This window comes from Anopheles moucheti, chromosome 3 (assembly GCF_943734755.1).
Source record: "Anopheles moucheti chromosome 3, idAnoMoucSN_F20_07, whole genome shotgun sequence".
Classification (NCBI taxonomy): Eukaryota; Metazoa; Arthropoda; class Insecta; order Diptera; family Culicidae; genus Anopheles; species Anopheles moucheti.
In genome coordinates, this window is record NC_069141.1 from 68871597 (window position 1) to 68892124 (window position 20528).

Here is a 20528-nt window from a genome sequence, read left to right on the forward strand (position 1 = left end):
AAGCACATTGTGATAAGTGCGTGTGCAAACCGTAGCGGAGATTGTGTGAAAGTTTTGCTATACCGAAAAGGGGTTGTGCGAAAGGGGGTGGCTGCAGTACACATACGTATAAACATACACACACGCCAAGCAGCAAAAGGAATCCCATTTCCGAGACACCGAGATTTGTTTGCAGCCGGACGAAACGGCAACACGGTGGTTAAAAATAAACTGGCCGCCTTTGCCGTTTGGTGTTGGTTGGAGGTGCGTAGCACGCAACAAACGCGAGCATATTTTCCCCGTGTGGCATCTGCTGAATTGGTGTTAGCTTCTAGCCCTTAGCCCTGCCGACAGCCAGTATACGGTGCGTGTGCATTTGTTTTGTTGATTGCATTTTGCTCTACTGCGGGTTTCCAGTGCGGCAGCTTAAACGGGAAACTATGACAACCTACTCGACCGACAGTCAAGGTAAGCTTAACCCGCTTGTCCGGCTTGCATAATGTGCCTTTAAATCGTTTGCCTTTCATTTACCACGGCAGGAAAATTCATTCCGGCTACGCAGCGCCCGGACGGAACATGGCGCAAACCACGCCGCGTACGCGATGGTTACGTACCGCAGGAGGAGGTACCACTGTACGAAAGCAAAGGCAAACAGTTTGCTCAGAAACCAACCCTGCCGCCCGGTTTACCGCCGGAGGTGGTACAAAAGGCAAAGGAAAAGCGTGAACGTGAACGGTTACGGCAGGTGCGAGAGGAACAACAAAGGAAGGAGCAGCAGAGCAAAAAACTGCAAAATACCTTACCACCCGGAGTGTTAGCGGTTGACGGTGCGGTGGGTAACAGTGAAAAACAGAAGGCCAACACGGCCAAAAACATGAATGCCGCTTTACGCTGCAAAAAGACACCGGAACTGCCCGACATACTGTTGGAACAGCGACCGCCAGTCAAAACAAAGCAACCCCACCAGCAGCAGCAACACGCAAAATCGTCACAACAAAAGCCCGCCACCGCTTCCAACAGTGATTCCGCCGTAGAGGAACTGGCAAGCGCCTTCGCTTCCGGTGCACAGCTAAAGCAACCATCGTCAACAACAACCGCTTCGGTTGAAGGAGCCGAAGGACAGCAGTTGGAGGTGGCGAAAAAGCTACGCAAGCTCCGGAAGAAGATACGCGAAATAGAAGCAATCGAAACAAAGCTAAGATCCACCGATGGGCCAAAGCTGGACAAGGATCAGCTGGAGAAGGTGAAGCGGAAACCGGACATTCTGCAGGAGATTGAAGAGCTTGAAGTGCAATATTCCGCCGGTGCCATGTGATGATAAAAGCGATAATAAGACCGATGGGACCGACTTTAGTCCCGCTTTGCGCATTAGGAAGCGCGGTAGAGAGTAATCCCAGAAACTGGTTTGTCAGGATGGCTGCATTTAAGTTGTCCGGCGAAGAAGGAACCACAAACCACTCGTTGTGTGCACTTCGGATCAAAACACATTCGCAAGTTGGTAGTTGTCGCGGTACTGAATGGCGCAGATGTAGGAAGTTTCTTCGCTGTACAAACCCACATGAATCGAACCAAGCGTCGTGGATCGATACGATTGGTGGTGAGCCTAAAGAAGAACTTAATTTACCGCGTAAAAAGATGCAGTGCTTCATTCGCCCACACTTGTTTGCCACTGTGTTACGGCGGAATCATCATAACGAAATTAATATTTCCGTTCACATGTCGAAAACGAGGCTCGATTAGCTTCCGTACACACACTCACGTTCAGCGGGGGTGTCCTTTTTTCTTGTCAGTGATTGTACATCCTCATAGGCTTAGTTTAACCGTTCGATCGGATCGTACGGTCGTACTGCCGGGATCTTGCTTTTACTTTTTTATGTATGTTTATAAAAGAGTAGCTGCTAACGTTCGCTATCTGTTCTGCGTAACATACGGCCTACTATTACGCTCGTCGATAGTACATATTTTCGATGCTTTATTTGATCTATCTCCCCATCGAGCTAAAGCTCCTGTTCCGCCGTGTTTTAGTCGAATACGGAACATTTTGTTTCTCTTTTACTTCACAGTCCAACCGTCTCGTGGACTGGTTAGCATTAACAGCTCCTACGTGTAAGCAGTTTTCGTGTAGCAAGTACGTAGGCTTAAGATTAAACTAGTGCTAGACGTAAGTTTTAACGTAAATTGTTAAATGATATAAAAAGAATGGGCGAGCGAACGATGAGCCAGAGCAGGTAAACTACACGGTTGAGTTGGAACACGAAAAGTCAATAAACGTTTTAAGGACCAACGTTCCTGTCTAGCGCATTTCTTTACCAAAAGCAAACACATTAAATCGGAACGGACTAATGCTCTGCCATGAGTTCGTGCTTGTGTGTTTGGTCTGACGTGTATTTCTTATGACGATTGGCTTACAAATTAAAACAGTAGTTACCCTGCTTCACCCACATTTTAATCCATTTGTTCGCGCTGATGTTGGCATTTGAATCCCTTGCTGTGGTGCATTTCATTCGTGGCAATGCTTCACCGCAGTTGGGTTTGCTTGAGAGTAAGATTCGGAATAGAATGTTGAGGCGAGGAAATGGGCTGCGGTACACTAGGTACATCCGTTACACGTAAATCCCAACCGAAAGCAGAAGAAACAGCACACCAAAGCCAAGGAACAGCGATGCAAACAAACTGATGGCCAGCTCCTTGAAGATTACGCTCTCCTTGGACGGTTGTTTCGGGCGTGATACTTCGAACACGAAGAACCAGGCTGTGAAGAATGTGCCGAACAGCAGTAACACGCTGGCCAAATGTGGAAACACGGCCGGGTTCACCGGCGAGACGTAGCGCACCATCAAATCCATGACGCTCGGGTGTCGATGCGATTTCCGGTAAACCTGTGAGCAAATCCTGTCGTATTAGTTAGTAAATTTTGTAATACAGTGTGTAATATCGCGAAGCGAATGATAATGTACGTACAGCAAAAGAAGAATCACAGTAAATCTACAAAACAATCCGCTGTTGCTACGTATAAATCGGCGTTTTCCAGCAAGTCTCTTGCTGTCGAAACTGACGTGGCGTGTAGCTTTTTTCCTTTGCGTAAAATGACAGTTCTCTTGACAGACCAACGAGAACAATAGGAGGGGCAAATCGAACCGATTTGTTTTGATTGTGCCACCCCGGTATTTACAACATTTGCAACAACGAAAGCTGCCTTCTGTTTGGAGGATTTTTTTACGTATTTAAGGTAATGTAAGACATGCTTTTCAGCAGAGGGGCTGACTGTTTAAAATGTGTAAGCTTTATTATACTCGATATAGCACGAAACGAATGAGAGGGCTATAATATCATGATAGACGATGAAAATAATAGGTGCGCTGCGCAACCTAACGCAATCAAAAAGGAAATAGGCACAGGAGAGATACACAGAACGGAAAACAAGCATATATAGTTGGACGATGAGTACTCTTTCGAGTACTTCCGTCACAAATCACGATCCCGGGTCGCACACAGAATTAAACGCTAAAGCCCCCCTTTTGCCGACACTTTTGCATAAGGGCACGCAGCATAAACTGTTTTCGCGATAGCTGCCGAATCTGCTTCAGGAACACTTCCAGATCAATCACTCCGCTGCGAAGGGCTTCACCCATAAAGTAGGTTGCGTCCTCTATGGCGGCTTCTTCGGCGTAGGCATTCAATAATCTGTAAAATGGATAAACCCGTATCGGTTAAGAATCTTTGCTGCAGCTACGGTTGGATGTTTCTGTGCGTACTGTTTGTAAAGTGGGGCAGTGGTGGTGACCGCTTCGTCGACATCAATCGATTCAACATTATCCAACGACTCCAGAGCACGTTCCAGCTCCTTTTCCTTATCTTTTAGCACGGTGATGCTCTTCGTCAATTCCTTCTCGTCGCGTTCGAGCCGCGCGAGAATGTCCTTAATCTTGACTTGACCCTCGTTTAGCTCTTGCTGTGTTCGTTTAAGCGTCTGTACCTCAGCCTGACACTGGTTTACTTTTTCCTGTACCCGTCGCTTCAGCTTATCTTCTACGGCACTTATTAGCGATGCCCGGATATGTTCTTCTGTGATCGTTCCAGTACCTTGATTCTAAAACGCAGAGAACATGCATAATTAGCATTCAATGGGTTTGCTATGCTGGGAAATCTTGTTCCAGCTTACCACGGCTGGTGTAGATCCAGCTATTGTGCCTGGTGCTGGCGGATAGGTCGGCATCCCGTAAGGCAATCCATAACCGGGACCGGCAGCACCGGGCGCGGGTTGTCCGTAGCTATTGTACCCTGGCCCTGCCACTGGATACGGAGCGAATTGTTGTGTTGGGTATGGAGGTATGTAAGAGGTACTGGTGGCCTGCGTCGGTGGCATATAAGATGCTGCAAGAGATACAACGGAATAGAATATTTGGCAACTATTTCGCAACGATTTTATACACGTTGTCTTACGCTGCTGATACGATGCTTCTGGTCCTTTGGAATACACTGGAGGCACTTCGCCAAACGTGACGCTCATGATTTGAATAAGATCCAGTAGGTCGGCATTTTTCTGTACAGGAATGAAACGGCAAAGTTTAGCAAGCAATAGTACCATTAAAAACACCGTGTCCTACCGGGTTCCAATCGTGCAGATAGGGCAAATAGATCTTTCCATTGAAATCAACATACGCCGACACCTTGATGCGCATTTCGGACGTTGGTTTGACGTAGCAAATAGGAGCATTCTTCGGGTGTGTATCCATAAGCCAGATGCAGATGGGAATGTTGTACGTGTTGCCCTTATACTTTACCGGTATAGTACCATGAAGATTGAGTAACATTTTCGTGCTGCCATCGTTGAACACTGGATAAGGAAATAAATTCCATCAGTTTGCAAATCAGGTCGTCTGCTACGAAGATGACTCACCGTACTCTTCCATTCGGTGCTGCAGTCCGTGGTAAATGCGTAAGGCATTTGTGACGTCTTTTTTGGTCGCCGTAGGGTCCCGATACTGCAATAGAAACGTATGCGATGAAGGTGTTAATTTCTGTTCCCTTTCTGACTGGACAGAGGTCTTCACCTACCGTGGACAACATCCGGGACAGTGCATTTTCGTCTAGCTTGTGCATTGTTGTGCTGCTGCTTAATGACCAAGGTTGCCCACCGCTGTTGCAAGGACGTGCCAAGAAATGGCCCAACGAAATAAGTTTAACGATCCCTTAGCTGTGGCCCGCCCGTTGCAGGGAGCTCAGGGTACTCCCTTCTTTGTGGCGAACTAAATTTCACAAGCAATTCTTGCTTTTGATATGACGGGCAGACTTCGTGCAATTAAACATTCTAAATCTTCTGCTGCGACTGACAGTTCACACACACCACACCAACAGGATTTACAGTAATGGACTCGAGTTTGGTAATTTCATTGATATATACATATTCAAGAAACGATATTTCTATTACAAATAACGTAAAACAGCAAATTTCGTGTTGAATATTTGCTGTATTTTAAATATTTCATCCTTCTGAGCCCTGGTTTAATACAAACAACGACCTAGTTGTCTTAAAAATGAGAACATTTATTCCTTGCAATACATGGCTCTTGTTCGCCTTGCTGGCAGCACTGTCTTGTTGTTCGGATGTCAAACTGTTGTTATTGGATTTTTTTTATATTTTAGTGCTTGTATGCCCCACTGTTGGCGCAGTTCTGATTTCACCGAAGAGTCCGTGCTACAGAGAGAACTCAACTGCAGTTTCAGATAGGAAGAACTGGTGGCTATAATTAACACCCCCAGGGAGAACGATGTCTCTGGCCGAATCTACCCAGCGTTCGTTGGAGGAGGAATCGTTCATCATACTCGGAACCTCGCCAACACCCTCGATGGTCAACTATTCCCTCGCTCCGGTTTCCTCGCAGCCAACATCGGTGGTGGAGCGTGAAATCGCCGACTCAGCCAAATCTTTGGCGACGCTCACAACTTCTGTCTCCAAGATGGAAATTTCAACACAGCTCGATTCCACCACTTACAGCCTGCTCACGAACGGAGGAAACGTTCTGAATGCATCATCGATTGCACCACAAACAGCAAAATCGTTGAATGAATCATCATCCCCAAAAGTGTCAATGATTGCGTCAACCGAATCAATGCACCAAGCACCACGCTCGGTAAAAGGCTCCCTGAAAAGCCTGCAATCGATCGAGAACAAGGAAAATGTCCCGCGTGATGGGCTGTTGACCAGCTCCATCCCGACTCCGACAGCTTCCTTTATCCTGGGAGAAACACAATCGATACTGCAACAGTTCCCCAGTTTGGCTCATTCGTCGGTCTCTTTCGAGGAGGTTCAGTTGCTGCAGAAGCTTAGCATGGAGCACAGCCAGCTGAAGGAAAGTCTACAGCGGGCTAATGTGGCGATGCGTAAGAACTTCACGTCCATACAGCAGCTGCAGGACGAAACAAAGGCACGGTATGCCGAACAGGATGCTCACATCGAGGAACAAAAACTGAAAATCGAACAGTTATCTGCGGAAAACAACCGGCTGGTGGCAGAATTGGAGGCTTTCAGAGCAGCTGCAACAGCGAAGGAAAACGAGCTGCAGAGTTCGTATAAAGAGCTGCAAGTGGAGTTGGATGAAGTTGGTCGAGTGCGCGAAGTAGAGCGCCAATCGGCGCAGTCCGAAGTGGACGAATTGCGCAAGGAATCATCAGAACGGCAGGCTCTCGTACAGAATCTGACCAAGCACATCGAACGCCTGGAACTACAAATTAAAGGTTTTGTGGTGGTGCACAACAACAAACCAGAAAGTGACGATGGAAAGACGAGCTACGTTTCGGGAGAAACTCACAAACGTGAGATGAAGCAGCTCGAAAGGCGCTTGTCTATGGAGGTGGCCAAGAATTTGGAATTTGAAGATATGGTAAGAAAATGGGTTCTTACATGGTTTAGTGTAAATCTTTGATTCGAATTTACAATTCATTTTAGCGAAATGTCTACGTGGATGAGATTAACTGTCTCAAGGCAAACGTTAAAGCAGCCGAACAAATTTATGCAGCTACACGAGTCGAGACACAAAAGCTGTTTGACGACATCAAGTCCCGCGACGATAACATAGAGCAACTGCGTAACGAAATTTCCGTACTGCAGGAGCGGGTACAGATGCTGACAGTACAGTCAGACATTTTCCAGAAAGATTTCGAAGCCGAACGTACCGCTCGCGAGGAACTGGCTGGTGAAAAGAGTCGTATTTTGAGCGAATTCGAAGTATTGCAGCGTCGCAATGTGGAGCTAAATGCGCAAGCTTTGCAAACGTAAGTCATGTCCCGCAATCGCAATCGTGAAGCTATAATGATTCTTTTTTTTACAGACAATCCGAACGCGAAGAAGCAGCACAACGAGCTGCAATAATGGTACAGCAGGCTACAACCAGCCAGAAGATGACTGAAAATCGCACCAACCCCGAGCTGTTGGTAGAGGAAGAGAAGGAACCGCTCAGTTTGCTTCGCTGTCCGCTGTGCCTGAAAGGATACAAAGATTTTAGTTCGTTGCAGAGCCATGCGGCTGATTGTATGGGTATCGAATAGGGCGTAGTACCACCATGAACTACTATGAACAAAGTAAGCGTGCTGTATTTAGCCAAACGTTATTTTCAACACTATTAAACATTTATCCATGTTACAATAAAATTATGCTGATGAAACATAACTTTTGAGTACGATGGAACAAATCATAAACTAATCGAATGCGAAACACGCGCTAGAGTAGAGATAAGAGCTTCGTGACTCAAATGATGGCAGTTTCCAGTGGTGATTCAGCGCATGGATTTGATGCTTGATAATGAATGTCTTATCAGAAACCCCACTGGTGATGCGACTAATATCGTCACCAAGGTTTTATTTTGTTTTCATTGTCAAGGAAGCTTCACTTAAGTCGAGATCTTACACGTGGGCTATTGGAAACATTTATCTTGTTGTACACCTGGTTCCATACATCCCTCGGAACTTGCACTTGAGCATGAACAAAAGGGTTGTAACGAAACCGTTTGCATCCAAAACAAACTCAACAATTCGTACGAAGCCAACTGTCAACATCAAACCAAAACAAAGTCAGCTGAGCGCGACCAAGGATGTCGGGATGGTGTAGCGCCCTGAGTCGATAGCGTTAAATATTCAGGCTATTTTCAACATGTCCGGCGTTCCCAGCTCGCAGAAAACTACCCTACTGATGGGTCGAAAGTGTTTCCTGTGCCAAAACACACGCTATCGCAGCAGGCACTGCCGTTTGTTTCGATTTCCTGCGCGTGGTACAGCCATGTGGAACCGATGGTTAGCAGCGATGGCACTCGGTGAAGAAGACATCCGGCCTAACGAGCATCCGCGCGTGTGTCAAAGGCATTTCGATCCAAAGCACTTTCTCACCAGGCAACTGTCCGGGATGGCGGTACCGGTGTGGAATTTGGAACGAATCAAGCATATAGAGCTCTATACCGGCGAAGAGTATTCGGCTAATGTTGTGAAGATCTTCGACAAGGAAACAGAAACTACCGGTGACTGTGGTGATGAATGTAGTGAAATATCAGACGAGAAGATTTTGCAGTATGAAGTAGCTGAAGATGTGTCGTCGGATGAGGAAGATTTGGGAAGAATGGAGGAAGAATGTACACCGCTGTCTCCGCACACAACTGGGGATGCACAATCGAATGAAGCCACTTCCATTTCAGCCGCCCTTAGCTGCAGTATTCCTCGACATGAAGAGCTCGAACAATTGCTCTCGCTGGAAAGAGTTCGTGTGGAGCAGCTGCTGCGGTTGAATGGCCAACAGAAGCAAATTATCGAGGAGCAGCAAAATCTACTGTTGCAGCTCGGCGTAGAATGCGTTGCGCTTCACCCGGACTCCGGATTGGCCGATGATTCGGATTGAAAAGAAACCGACAACACGGACACGTTCGAATGCATGTGCGTTTATTTGCAGTATTTGTAGAGCCGACAGTAAAAAAGCCGTGCGAATGAAGCCACTTGTGAGGTAATAGTCTAAATGCACAACCAAAGCACATCGAAGTAGCTTTAAAAGTGGAATGATATGAGCATAATTTAGTTCCCATTTTCTAGGTCCAGCTGTTCGCGCAGAGTTTGCAAAGCACGTCGCCGTAACCGTGTGCACTTTGCACATTTCATCTTCTTGCGCTGGTAACATTCCCGATGGCTGACGGTACTGCAACGTGTACAGCTGATGGCGTTATCGTCGAACGGGAACAAAACCTGATCATTGTTGCAAAACTCGCAGATGTATGCTTTACCGAAGCAGATCTAAAAGAACAACCAATATACCGTTGTATGGTTATGGACGCAGGATTCTTAACGATAACGTATCTCACCAAACAAGTTCTGATATGATGTTCGAATGTGGCACGCAACGTACGGAGCTGACCTACCAACGTTCCATCCTCTACGCCAACTAGATCCGCCACACTGTACAGCTCGACCGATTCCATCAGGTGACGCCGTTCGCCGATTTGCTTCGTAACGAGCTTCGCCTCATCGGCCAAACGGCACGCGATGAGGTATCGCTTCATTTCACCGAGTTGCACCCGAACCCGCTTCACTTCGGCCAGCTGTGGGATAAAGGTAAATAGACGCGGATTTTTCTCCTCCAACCGGATGACGGGTTTGTGTAGCAGTAGATTGATCTGTTGCAGCGACGCTCGGCAAACTTTGCGTGGCACAAAGTCCCAGTTGTTGGTGACCCGCGCGGGAATTATGCTGCTATCATTCCAGTGACAGGATGGACAGTAGTACAAGCCGGTGTAATCACACAACCGCGGTTGAATCGAATTCAGTTTCTCTATTGCACACAAAAATAAACCGAAACCCCAGTTGGTTTTTGGTGTCGTGAAGGAATGGTGAAAAACAGCACACCTACCTGCCTTAAACTCCAGTCCGAAACAGTTGATGGCGGTGGTTGTATCTGCAAAAGGAAGACTTGTACAATCCAAATTCAGCAACACACCTACAAGGATCAACTTACTGTAGCTCAACTGCGTTCCACATTCAGCGCAGGTATACTTCTGAAAAGCCAATCCAATCTCCGGGCAGATACATTCGATCGGTTGCTTGTGTTCCGTCGTTACGACGTGTGCACAGATACGGATTACACTGCGCAAGCATTTGTGATGCACGGCAAAGGAACAATCTGGCAGGAGATAAAACGTAAGTGATCTTTATGTTTAGCACCGGAAAACCGCGCAATAAAATTCCCTACCATTGCAAACGTACGACGCCTGCACCACGTTCCAGATGACACCCGAACAGTGATCGCAGTACAGGTTCCGGTTGTGTTGCAGCTGCTGGAAGGGAAACTGTTTCCGGCGTACGAAATGGTGCCCGAGTATAACTTCCGTCTCTTCCAGCACCGCTTCCGGATCGCGAGAGTAGTCGAGCAGCTCCCGGTATCGGTACCGCAACTCCACCAAATGCCTTACCAACCATTTGCTTTGTTCCGTGTCCGGTCCGTAAGCGTTCGAGCGTACCAGGGACCGGCACGTGTCGATGGCTTGCGCCAATTCCACCAATGTTGCGTTCTGGTCTAGCGGAACCAGCTGCCATTTTACGCGCAGCACAGCAGAATCCGGACTGGGTGGGGCTGTTCCTTGAACGTCCTGCTTCTGGGCACCGCTCTGTTCGTCACAGGATGTACGTAACGAACAGACAGAACTGTTCATGGGTTCCAACGTTCGGTCACTGCCATGGGTACCCGTTTCCGGTACATCCTCCTCCTGTTCACTGTCCTCTGCATCAACATCTTCGCTCCCATCGTTGTTGTTATCATCCCGCTCGGTGGAACCGGTTTGTCCTCGGGTTAATTCTCCCGACAAGCTTCTCCCACCATTATCCGCGAATGTTCCGGCAAGCAGCAAGCTATTGACCGTACTCGGTAGATTCCACAGCCCTTCCCGGAAGTTTTGCACCGTGCTCTGCATAGTTCAAACGAAACAGCCACCGATCGCCACAACTAACCGTACTAACTTTGCATCGGGACAATGGCTCATCCGCTCATTTGCACTTGAACGACAGTCATTCGGTCATTCTTATCAGTGGTTTAGAATGCTGTAACCTTTTTTTTTTCATTTCACCACTATTAATCACATTCTTCCACTAGGCGGTTTGGCTTGGAAGATGATTTAACTTACACACTTTAAGCTCATTCTTTTCAACTCCCGCTCGGCGAACGCAAATGAAGGTGTTAGTGAACCAGGAACCACAACTCGTCGGATTGATAGCTATGACTCAATCTACGGTGCTTGTTTTTGTTTGTAAATTGTGTACTTTTTTCTTGCTAAGAAAGATTCCCATCACCAAACAAAATGTGAGGAAAAAGGCACGTGCGTAGTAGTGGGCTCTTTTCTGCCCACAACTTGATGGGGGTGTTCCGTTTCCGCTTTGAAATTTTGTTAGGGAGAGAGAGAGCACATATTGGCGGGAAAGGATGATTTCGCTCTCGGCAGGATATTTGCGTTCGTGAGACTCGTTATCAGAGAATCAACAATTTGTGTTCTTATGTTTGCAATTAAAGCTAAAGAACAATGGAATTCTTACTTTCAGTAACTAAGGGAAAATAGAATAATGTCCTAACTAAAACAAGTGGAAGATGACAGGCGTAGAACTCCAAGGAGTTTCATCAACGCCATCACTCCATCTCATTTTGGGCCTACCACGCCTCCTCTGTCCATGTTAAGGACCTAAAAGGACTCTATAGGCTGGGTCGCCCTGTGTCATTTTCATGACGTGACTAACCTACCAGAGGTTAGCGAGTCTAACGGCTCCTGCATTGTCCTTCCACACATACGAGGCTAAAATTCCTTCTGAACAACTCATTCAGCACCTCTCGAACGTTCAGAGGTGTATGTAAATGCTGGAACAAGATCCAGCATCGTACGTATAGGTTTTAGTGGGCAAAGTCATTGAACATTGATAGTCAAAAAGACATCCTTTTTGGCTTTGGAGGACAAACAGTCTGCTGTATTGGGCTAAGATACCTAGAAGCGTTCTGGGGCATGAGCCGTTTTGTGTAGCTCGCATCACAACATGATTGCTCGCCATTATGTTTCGACGAATAAAGATGTCCACAATTGCGAAAATCAATCAATCATTGTTTCGTAGCAAAGTGACAACCATCAGATAATGCTATATTTCATTGAGGTTTCAAATAGATAACAGACAAACTACCCGTAACGGGCCCCTATACGCAGATGTGTTAAATGTAGGTTGCAATTCGGGATTACAATAACTTCCAATACTGATCCACTCGTCCGGTTCTGAGCGATAAACAATTATGATCATCAAAGCAGTATTATAAATTAGTTGTTGGTTTACCATCCTCAAGAAAGAGGAAGCGCAGTGAAGCATCGAGAGATAAAAAATGACTGCTTTCGGCAATTAGTATACTATAAACTGAGTTGATATCACAATTACGTGGTTTCGTATCGCTTTACATGGGTGGTGTTTGGTGTGAATGTAACTGACACATTCGAGGCGGGAAAGCAATTTGTCCCTGATGGTTGGGCCATTCGCACGGGATGATAAACGTGTTAATTTAATCTACAACCGATAGTCTCGATTGTTGTCTCAAGTGTCTACGTTCTACGATAGGTTATCATCGCCGTTTTCGTAGTTTTGAATCCGCTGGAGTGGGTCACAGTGTGGGCGCTGGTGGCCAGAGATTTGTAGCAATCGCTGCAGCAATGGCATTTGACGGCGATGAAGCCGGATCTTCGAAGTTGACGCTAGCTGTGGTGGCACCAGCAGAAAGGGACATTTCCATTCAACATGTGCCTTCGGTAGATCCCTCCCTGGGGCTGGACCTGTTGCTGCTTGTTTGCTTTCTGGTGACGATTTTGCTGGCTGGTTTCGTGCTGCGATTGTTTCTACAAATGTGGCGCTCCCGTATCGAGTGTCGCTGGTCCGAAGATGAGGCAGCGCTGTTTCGGCAATTAGGTTAGCAGAACGGCGAAAATTAGTAAACACCACACCCTGCGGGGGGGCAAGGCGAGTGAACCGGCAGGAAAACAAAAAGGCCACACAAAAAAGGAGGAAGCTGATCTGTGATATTTGGTGCAGTTAACAATTTACGTCATGATGATAATAAAACGTACTGGTGCGATTTTATTGAAGGGTTTGTATTTCTTTTTTACCACCCGTTTATTTCACTGCAACACCGTGTACGCACTGCACTGCGATAGGTAGAAGTAATGATGGACTCGTTGTTGGCGTTACTAGAGTTGAAAGAACTAAAGTGCGCATAGTTGAGATTCTACGTAACTGTTCAATCTGACCAAAAACTGGCTAAAGTTTCTGAAGAAAAGAAAGAAAATTATTCTGTTTCATAAGCGGTACAGGTTTCCATTTTGTGTATCATTTTCATTTGTCCATGCTGCTTTTACGCACTTTTATAATGATTGAAATTTAGTGTAAAAACATATCCGAAGGAAACGTTAAATTGAAGCGGAAATTATACTTGCGCCATCTGTACGATTATCCCAAGACATAAACCAAACGATGCATCTGATCTTCGGTGATAACTTGACTGAAAGTTGTCTTGTGCGTTCCTTGTGGAACATAATGAAGATAAAATATAAAAAAGTGATTTGTACCTTAAAAAGCGACACAATTTTTGCAATTTTTGCAAAGTGGAACGGTAAAATTTACATGAAATTCATATATTTGTGCTTCTGCTTACTCTATTATCGTTTTAACTGATCGATTGTACATCAAATGTCCACGCAACGCACTTTCTCGGCAAAACACCAGGTCCTACATTCCGCTGTTTTTTATTTGCCATTCTATCGTGCATTTTGACATGGAACAAAACTGCTTTTTATGTGGGTACTGAAAGAAATAAATCTATCAGTGCATATTTGAATAGAAACAATCATCAAGTTTTATTGGAAGATGCTTTAGAGCAATTAAAACCTGTACTAAAAATGAACAAACAGAAAACCACACCTTAATGACGTTCGAAGCTCCTATACCGGTACCGCTTATGTCAAACGGTGAACTGTCAATACGCGCTCGATGTGTAAACCTGCGGGTCACTCTGGTACGTGGTACGAAAGTGAAAAATGCAAAGAAATGTGAATTCGTCGAGTAAATTTCGCACAGTATAGAAGCGTTACCAAAAATCAGCGCCGTGATTCGTGCCGCACAGTACACTTGGCCCTAACCGACCGCCGTGCCAAGAAGGCAAGCCCATAAGCCCCAAGGCTGAGTTTTCTTTTTCGTGGCTATCCGTGCACGGGTTTTCCTTCTTCCTCTTCGCTTGCCCCTGGTGTGCTGCGTTGTGCTCCCATTCCGCGTTCTCTCGTGTGTGCGTACTTAAATAGAAATTTTTTCATGCCACCTTTTTTCCTACCACCGACTCGCGCTTGTACCCGAAAGGGAAATGAATTTCCGTGACCGTGTGTATGTGCCAACAAGTGTGGAATCTTCTGCTGCCGTGTTTTATAAAAGAAAACGCTAACCGTTCGTACTTGGATACGAATGTGTGGGGTCCGCAACATGACGACGGATTCCGCCACAGTTTCAACTCCAAAGAAGGAAAGAGAGCAAGAAAGAGAGAGTGCGAAGTGCATCTGCCCGGAGCAGGAATTGGTTTTTTGTATTAAAAAGGGTTAAGTCATGTTGGTATAAAGTTCCGATTTTTCGATTTCGCCAAACGGCATCGTCGCGAATTGGTTTGTCCGTGTCCCAAACTGCACGTCTCCTGTGTGTTTATTCTTCCCGTATGTCATATGCAACTTCGGTTTTGCTTCCTGTGTGTTGATGTGCGTTCGCGCACGGTCACCCATACCTGTGTGGTGGTACGCACCGTACGTGTGTCGTCGCGTCTATCGCGTTCCCTTGATGGCGTTTTTACGCGAGATGTGAAAAATTATTTTTATTTCAGCAGACTAGAACCGTCTTGTCGTGTGTGGAAGGAAGCGTCGGGGTGTGAAACAGGGAGCGCGGAAGATGGTGTTGAAGGCAGAGGAGAGAACATGGTCAGTTGGATTTATGTAACACGTTCGACGAGATAAACTCAAACACACACACACGCAAAGCGTGTCCCCAGAAAGATATCGTCACCCTCCGCTACGCTTCCCTTCGCATCTCCATCGCTCTCCATCGTTTCTTTTATAAATCCAACAACACAGCAAAGTGGTCAAATCGTCGGGAAACGCATAACGCGATTGGAATTGATGTTTGAGCGGCAAAATCTATGTGTGATAATTGCGCAAATCCGGCCCCGTAAACAATTGCACATTGGAAATATAGCAAAAGCGTCGTCCTTCGTTCACGCACGGAATTGACGTTTCATACGGTGCTATGTGTAGCGCGCTGTCAAATTTGTGTGCATAAAACCCTCGCCGCGTAAACGCGAGCGAAGGGAAGAAGATAAATAGTGAAGAAATCACGGCTTCGCAATCCCCATAAGGTGGCGCCTGCTATGGTGGTGCAGTGTGGTGTAGTACCGCAATGCAAGAGATGATACGAATAGCAGGCTAAGATTTTCTTTTAACGTCATGTTTTCGCTTTCCGTTTGCAGTGTTTCTCTCTAATTTTAGCATCATCCGAAGTTGTTGATTCGTACACCGTCTGGAGCATATGGAGAAAAGCAGCCATTTGGTCGGTGTGTGATAGTGAAAATCACAGCAACAGCGGAACGAGAGTTGATTTGACCTTCCGGAGTTAGTGCTCCGGAGCGGGAGGTTTGTGCAGGAAGCAGGAAGGTGATGTGTGCGTCTATGGTTTCCGATTCGTCGCTGTTGGTAGTCGCTAGACGACGGGCAGCAGCAATAGCAGCAGCCTCCATTGGCAAAGATTGCAACCGTCGGTAGTGTCACCGTAAGCACCACCACCACACTAACCCCACACCGGCTGGCCAGAATTGGTGGGTGCATCAAGAAGTAGGGTTATCTCAAAAGGTTCCCTTTGCGAAACGATATTATCGAGCGGATGCTTCTCGCCAGTACAGGCGTGATTAACGAAGAGTGTAGTATACTCCTTAGTGCAGTGCTTGTGTGTTGCTAGCTGTGAATTAAAAGAAAAATTTGATACAGATTCACCTACTCAAATCTTGCGTTTTGTGCAAAAGAAAATCGTGCATCGTGCAAGCTTTCCTACGTATAGATAAGCAATTGTAATAAGTGCGTTAGCGAAACAGTGTTTGGTGTTTTGTATGTTAAGGGATTAAGTGCAGTTGAATCATCATCATCTCGAAGATACGCTATAACGCTACCAACATGTCGTTAGACAACCGGAACACGTCCGCCCAATTTAAGCGGGCGGAACAGCTGAAACGGTGGGAGGAGTCGGAGATGAACAAAAAATTGAGCGGCGTCCCGAAGAGCCCGTCATCCCGGCGGATCAAATTTTCGTCCGGCTGCATCTTCCTAGCGGCTTGTGTCGCCGGCGATAAGGAGGAAGTGGAGTGGTTGCTTAAGAATGGAGCCGACATCGATACGGCCAACGTGGATGGGTTGACCGCTTTACATCAGGTGAGTAGAATGTTATTACGAGTTGATATGGTTGCTAGGATTTTAGTTTAACGATAATTTGGTGCGATATTACATAGCAACATGTCATCAGTATTACACTGAATGTTCAGCTACGTGTGAATTAAGGTACAGATAAACAGTGGACGCTTTAAAACAGTTCCAGAATTAAGTCTTCCTACTGAGATGTATCCAGCTGAGGTTTCTGATGTTGCTTCGAGAGAGATAATGAGTATACCTACTTAGTTCTCACTCTGCTGTATAACTTATCTGAAGCGATTTTGTTAAAAAAAGAATATCGAAGACTTTTCAATGTTCAGCTACAATCAAAGCTCATGGCTATCAACATTCATATTTATGGCTCGATGATGTGAAATCTTCAATTCTTCTTATACAAATTTTAAACTAAAAATATAAAAAGGTTTGTCCTGCATCTGTTTGCTGAGAAGGAATTAAAAATGCTAGTTGAACGCATCCTATAAGCAATTTGATAAGGACGCGTCACATCATTCCTTTGTTTACACATTTGTTTGCTACTGCGGGCGCGCAATTTCGAGTGCGTGTGTTTCGATATAAACATTGCCACTCACCGAATAGATGCCGCCAACGTAGTTCACCGATTTGTTGTTGTTTTGCTTGTGCCGCCGGGGGTGGGTGGGCTTTTTAAACCACCTTCCACAACCCGCAAATCATGTCAGGCGCGCGCGCGCGCGCAGGCTTCACCATCGTGCAGCTGCTTTCTTTCATTCACTGGTTCATTGATGGGGCGTCGATATGAAGAGAGAGGAAAAAAAGGCGTATAGGATAAGGAGCTGCAGGAAGCCATCGACAGGATGCGATGGTACTCCGTGCTCTGCCCAAGTCACTCACCTATACACATTTGTGTTCCTTATTGCAGTTCCAGGCTTTGATTCCAACAGAACACGCGGACATGCGCTTTGATGGGGGGTTTGTTTTTATTTTCCTTGTCGAAAGATGTAACCCTTCCAGTAAATGTGAATTCTTTGTTTACATTTTCGCCCCCTTAGTGATTGGATGGAAGCAAATATCGGAATAGATTTAAACCAACATTTTCCTTGCAAGATCATTTTAGTTATCATGGTTTTCTGGAAATGCAGTCAAAAGGTTCGAAAAACCAATCAATTTTATCATATCGTTTAAACATTGCAGAACCACAGAACCGCTCATTGCGCACCGTATCTATGGGTGCGGATGAATTTTGCCAAAAGGCCAAATAATCCAAACCAGCTACCACGGGTTTGCGGTGTTTGCGATTTTCGTTTGCTATAATTAGCTTCTGTTCAAAACAAGAATAGCACGCATTTTCCGCACGAAGCCGATCGGTTGTGGTGCGTATGGTTTCGCGATGCGCCCCCAAGATCATCACGGGTGGTGTATGTATTCGGTTTTACATTGCCCCGGCACCGTTGGTGGTTGGTGACTTTCACGCGCCTGGCGGCCATAATTTCGTCCCGCGTGTCTTGCGTTTTGTTGCAGATCTTTTTAACTTTGTCCGCATCGCCCAAAAAAGCAAAACGCTTTTGGATCCATCGTTCCGCACAGACACACACACACACAATGTGCAAAAATGTTAAGAGAGATTTCTGGTAAGCGGCAACAAAGTAAATTGTTTATGGGGTTGGCGTTGGTTTTCCTTTCTGGCCAGCTGGTGTGTGGCCGACCGGCTAGCCGTGGCCCAGGGCTAACGGAAAGATATATTATCTGATCAGATTTCTCGCTGTCTCTCTGTGCGAACATTAACGGAAGCTGATCCGTGGTCGGGTTTTCGCGTTTGAAGACTAACGCTATCTAAATGTTTATGGAGAGAATGAACGTTTGAACTATTTTGTTGTTGTGTAGAATAAGGAGCAACATTAAACTCGGGTAAAACATTTCAATATTACAAGTCAAACAAGTCTGAATATAAGGATTCCCAAAAAATATTACATTGACGGCCTAAAAAGGCGATTCTTCGAGCTTTTATTCGAAGATAACTATAAATGTGTGACTCAAATAGGAAAACATTTGTCTATTCTGGGAGTGGTCGGTTACAAAAATTATTTTTTAGCCCAACTCCTTCATTTTAAATGCTATTCGGGATTACGTGTGCCGGATAATCGAATAACACGGATAATAGACACATCTCCTTTAAATGATAAAATCTAGCGTATATAAGCCATCATGGGTAAAGACGTTTTTACTGTATAATTCATTTTCCTGTTTGTTTTATTGTTGTAAATGAAAGTTTAATTCTTTTTTTAGGATTTGAGCTCTTCTTATCCTATAAAATTGTGGCTTTCATGTTTTTAGACAACGATGTTGCGTGGAATATGCCAAATATATGGAATATAGAATATGCTGCACGGATAACCAGACACCCGAATAATCAAATATTCCACTGTGATAATACTGCCGTGTTTGGAAACACTGGCACGTGCAGAAGGGCGATACGTGCATTGCTAGTAATAGCTAATTAAGTGATTATTTGCTTAACGACCCGGTACGACAAATACTTTACAGCTTTTGGCCATCTATTGCCGCGCGATCGATAAAGTTTCGTGACGAATCGCTCATCTTTCAAGCGCAATAAAACACAAGCACAAAAAAAAGTCACCCAAGCAAAATTCGCACATCGCGCGCACGGTGGAGAAAAGCGCAAGCAAGGTAGCGTATTATAATGCAACCACGTTCGTGCAGCCTCTCACCCACTTGTCATTCAATACCACTGCAACGCCGCGTCTCCGTCCGGGTGTTTGCCATCTTCTTCGACGATCGGTTCTCCCCGGATCGCTGTGGGTTGTAAAAGGTCAGTTGCGATGAATGAATGAATTGAGCCATTGAATAAAGCATAAATTTCTTTAAAGACCAATCTTGCAACGCGGGCGGAACGATTGTTGGTCAGTAAAAGCTTTCAATGTGTACGATTTTTGTCCGCCGTATGCTCAATATATGTATATATTTTTTGTGTGTGAAAGATCCTTCCTTTTGAAGCTACCAGCGCACAATCATCATGCCACGGGGCGGGGAAACGGGGAGGGGTGGGTTTTTTTCTTCAGGAAGGGGTTTGGGCAGTTTTGGGGGTTGAAGCCCATGTACATGGAGATATTTTCGATACCGATTCGGCTTGACAGTTGGTACACCGCTTTGCGACGTGTCTCGCGCCTTGTGGAAGCAAGAGCTGCAAAAAGAGAACCCCGGTGCGAACAAGAAGTCGTATTCGATCGCCCCGACCACGGCCATCTTCGTGCACCGGAGCTTGCACCGTAAATTAACCATAGCACACATATCAAAATTCACATTAAAATCCTGTCTCCGTCTTGCCTGCTGCTGCGCATGCCGCACCAGCACCAGAGCAGAAGCGCAATGGGGCGGCGGGGTGTTGTCGGCTGCACATCTTTCCCGCTCGCACATTAATGCTGCTTTGCAGTGTTTGCTGCTTGATGATCATGATGATCGGTCCATCGAGCGGCGACGAATAAGAAAAAAAAACCCTTTACGAGATTTTCGATGAAATAAAATAAAAAATAATTCGACTAGGCTGGCTCCGAGTGCGGATGGCGAGGTTTGCGTTTTATTTTGTCCCCCCCTACCCCCCACCGTTTCTCGCGTATCATGTGTGCCCTGAGAATGGGTGAAGGTAATGGTGAGGCCATTTGTTGCATTCGGTTGATTTTGCATGCACGTCAGGTTTTTGCATTGTTTGTACCGGGGGGCGCAACGAATATGTTTTCTCCCTTTTCATCACTGCTTTTCATCAATCCAGGTGGCAAGGGAAGGGAAATGCGCTAGAGATGGCGCTTTTGGTACACTGATAAGATGCAATTAGTGGACTGGGTGACTGTGAGGCGAAAATATAATTTCGAGCACGAGCGTTTTGGGGGCCCCGGCGGGAGATCAATTATTGATTTGTAAATTTTTAGTTGCTATTTCCATCCGGTGGTGCTCACCAAAGGCTGGGTTTGGAAAGGTTCAGCACACCGTTTGGGGCTGGTATTCGGTAAGAGAATGCTTTCTATAAACCAACACCCCGTGTATACACGTCAGAGAAAGTATTGCGCA

The 20528-nt window shown here is 45.9% G+C and overlaps 7 protein-coding genes across 12 annotated transcripts in view; 4 read left to right on the forward strand and 3 right to left on the reverse strand.

Moving 5' to 3' along the window:
* The first annotated feature begins 137 nt into the window (after window positions 1-137).
* On the forward strand, window positions 138-2255 carry LOC128301559 (partner of Y14 and mago). The gene is made up of 2 exons (XM_053038109.1): window positions 138-447; window positions 519-2255. Exons 1-2 carry the CDS (start codon window positions 420-422, stop codon window positions 1292-1294), a joined length of 804 nt encoding a protein of 267 aa, XP_052894069.1. The 5' UTR covers window positions 138-419; the 3' UTR covers window positions 1295-2255.
* LOC128301560 (transmembrane protein 258) lies at window positions 2202-2852 on the reverse strand. The gene has a single exon (XM_053038110.1). It carries the CDS (start codon window positions 2823-2825, stop codon window positions 2583-2585), a length of 243 nt encoding a protein of 80 aa, XP_052894070.1. The 5' UTR covers window positions 2826-2852; the 3' UTR covers window positions 2202-2582.
* Window positions 2853-3247: 395 nt separating this feature from the next.
* LOC128302595 (tumor susceptibility gene 101 protein) lies at window positions 3248-5299 on the reverse strand. The gene is made up of 7 exons (XM_053039448.1): window positions 5038-5299; window positions 4880-4964; window positions 4587-4816; window positions 4423-4522; window positions 4142-4353; window positions 3735-4069; window positions 3248-3663 (listed from the first exon to the last, which is right to left on the reverse strand). Exons 1-7 carry the CDS (start codon window positions 5080-5082, stop codon window positions 3477-3479), a joined length of 1194 nt encoding a protein of 397 aa, XP_052895408.1. The 5' UTR covers window positions 5083-5299; the 3' UTR covers window positions 3248-3476.
* A 354-nt stretch (window positions 5300-5653) lies between these two features.
* Window positions 5654-7642, forward strand: LOC128302335 (NF-kappa-B essential modulator). Its single transcript, XM_053039134.1, has 3 exons — window positions 5654-6863; window positions 6929-7254; window positions 7311-7642. The coding sequence occupies exons 1-3, from the start codon at window positions 5751-5753 to the stop codon at window positions 7525-7527; spliced, it is 1656 nt and encodes a 551-aa protein (XP_052895094.1). The 5' UTR covers window positions 5654-5750; the 3' UTR covers window positions 7528-7642.
* A 416-nt stretch (window positions 7643-8058) lies between these two features.
* On the forward strand, window positions 8059-9331 carry LOC128301281 (uncharacterized). Of its 2 annotated transcripts, none has more exons than XM_053037677.1 (2): window positions 8059-8965; window positions 9052-9331. In XM_053037677.1, exon 1 carries the CDS (start codon window positions 8129-8131, stop codon window positions 8861-8863), a length of 735 nt encoding a protein of 244 aa, XP_052893637.1. In that variant the 5' UTR covers window positions 8059-8128; the 3' UTR covers window positions 8864-8965; window positions 9052-9331. The 2 variants fall into 2 exon arrangements, with proteins under 2 accessions (XP_052893637.1, XP_052893638.1); XM_053037678.1 differs by having other exon boundaries at window positions 9038-9169.
* Window positions 8888-10919, reverse strand: LOC128301280 (differentially expressed in FDCP 8 homolog). Of its 2 annotated transcripts, XM_053037675.1 has the most exons (5): window positions 10202-10919; window positions 9968-10132; window positions 9863-9907; window positions 9318-9784; window positions 8888-9249 (listed from the first exon to the last, which is right to left on the reverse strand). In XM_053037675.1, the coding sequence occupies exons 1-5, from the start codon at window positions 10917-10919 to the stop codon at window positions 9034-9036; spliced, it is 1611 nt and encodes a 536-aa protein (XP_052893635.1). In that variant the 3' UTR covers window positions 8888-9033. The 2 variants fall into 2 exon arrangements, with proteins under 2 accessions (XP_052893635.1, XP_052893634.1); XM_053037674.1 differs by having other exon boundaries at window positions 9318-9907.
* Window positions 10920-15700: 4781 nt separating this feature from the next.
* The window catches only part of LOC128303800 (protein phosphatase 1 regulatory subunit 12A), a 64987-nt gene continuing 60159 nt past the window's right edge, over window positions 15701-20528 (forward strand). For all 4 annotated transcript variants that reach the window (XM_053040863.1, XM_053040864.1, XM_053040865.1 and 1 more), the window contains exon 1: window positions 15701-16472. In XM_053040863.1, the coding sequence (XP_052896823.1) occupies window positions 16218-16472 (255 nt within the window). In that variant the 5' untranslated portion in view covers window positions 15701-16217. The remainder of the gene's footprint in view (window positions 16473-20528) is intronic.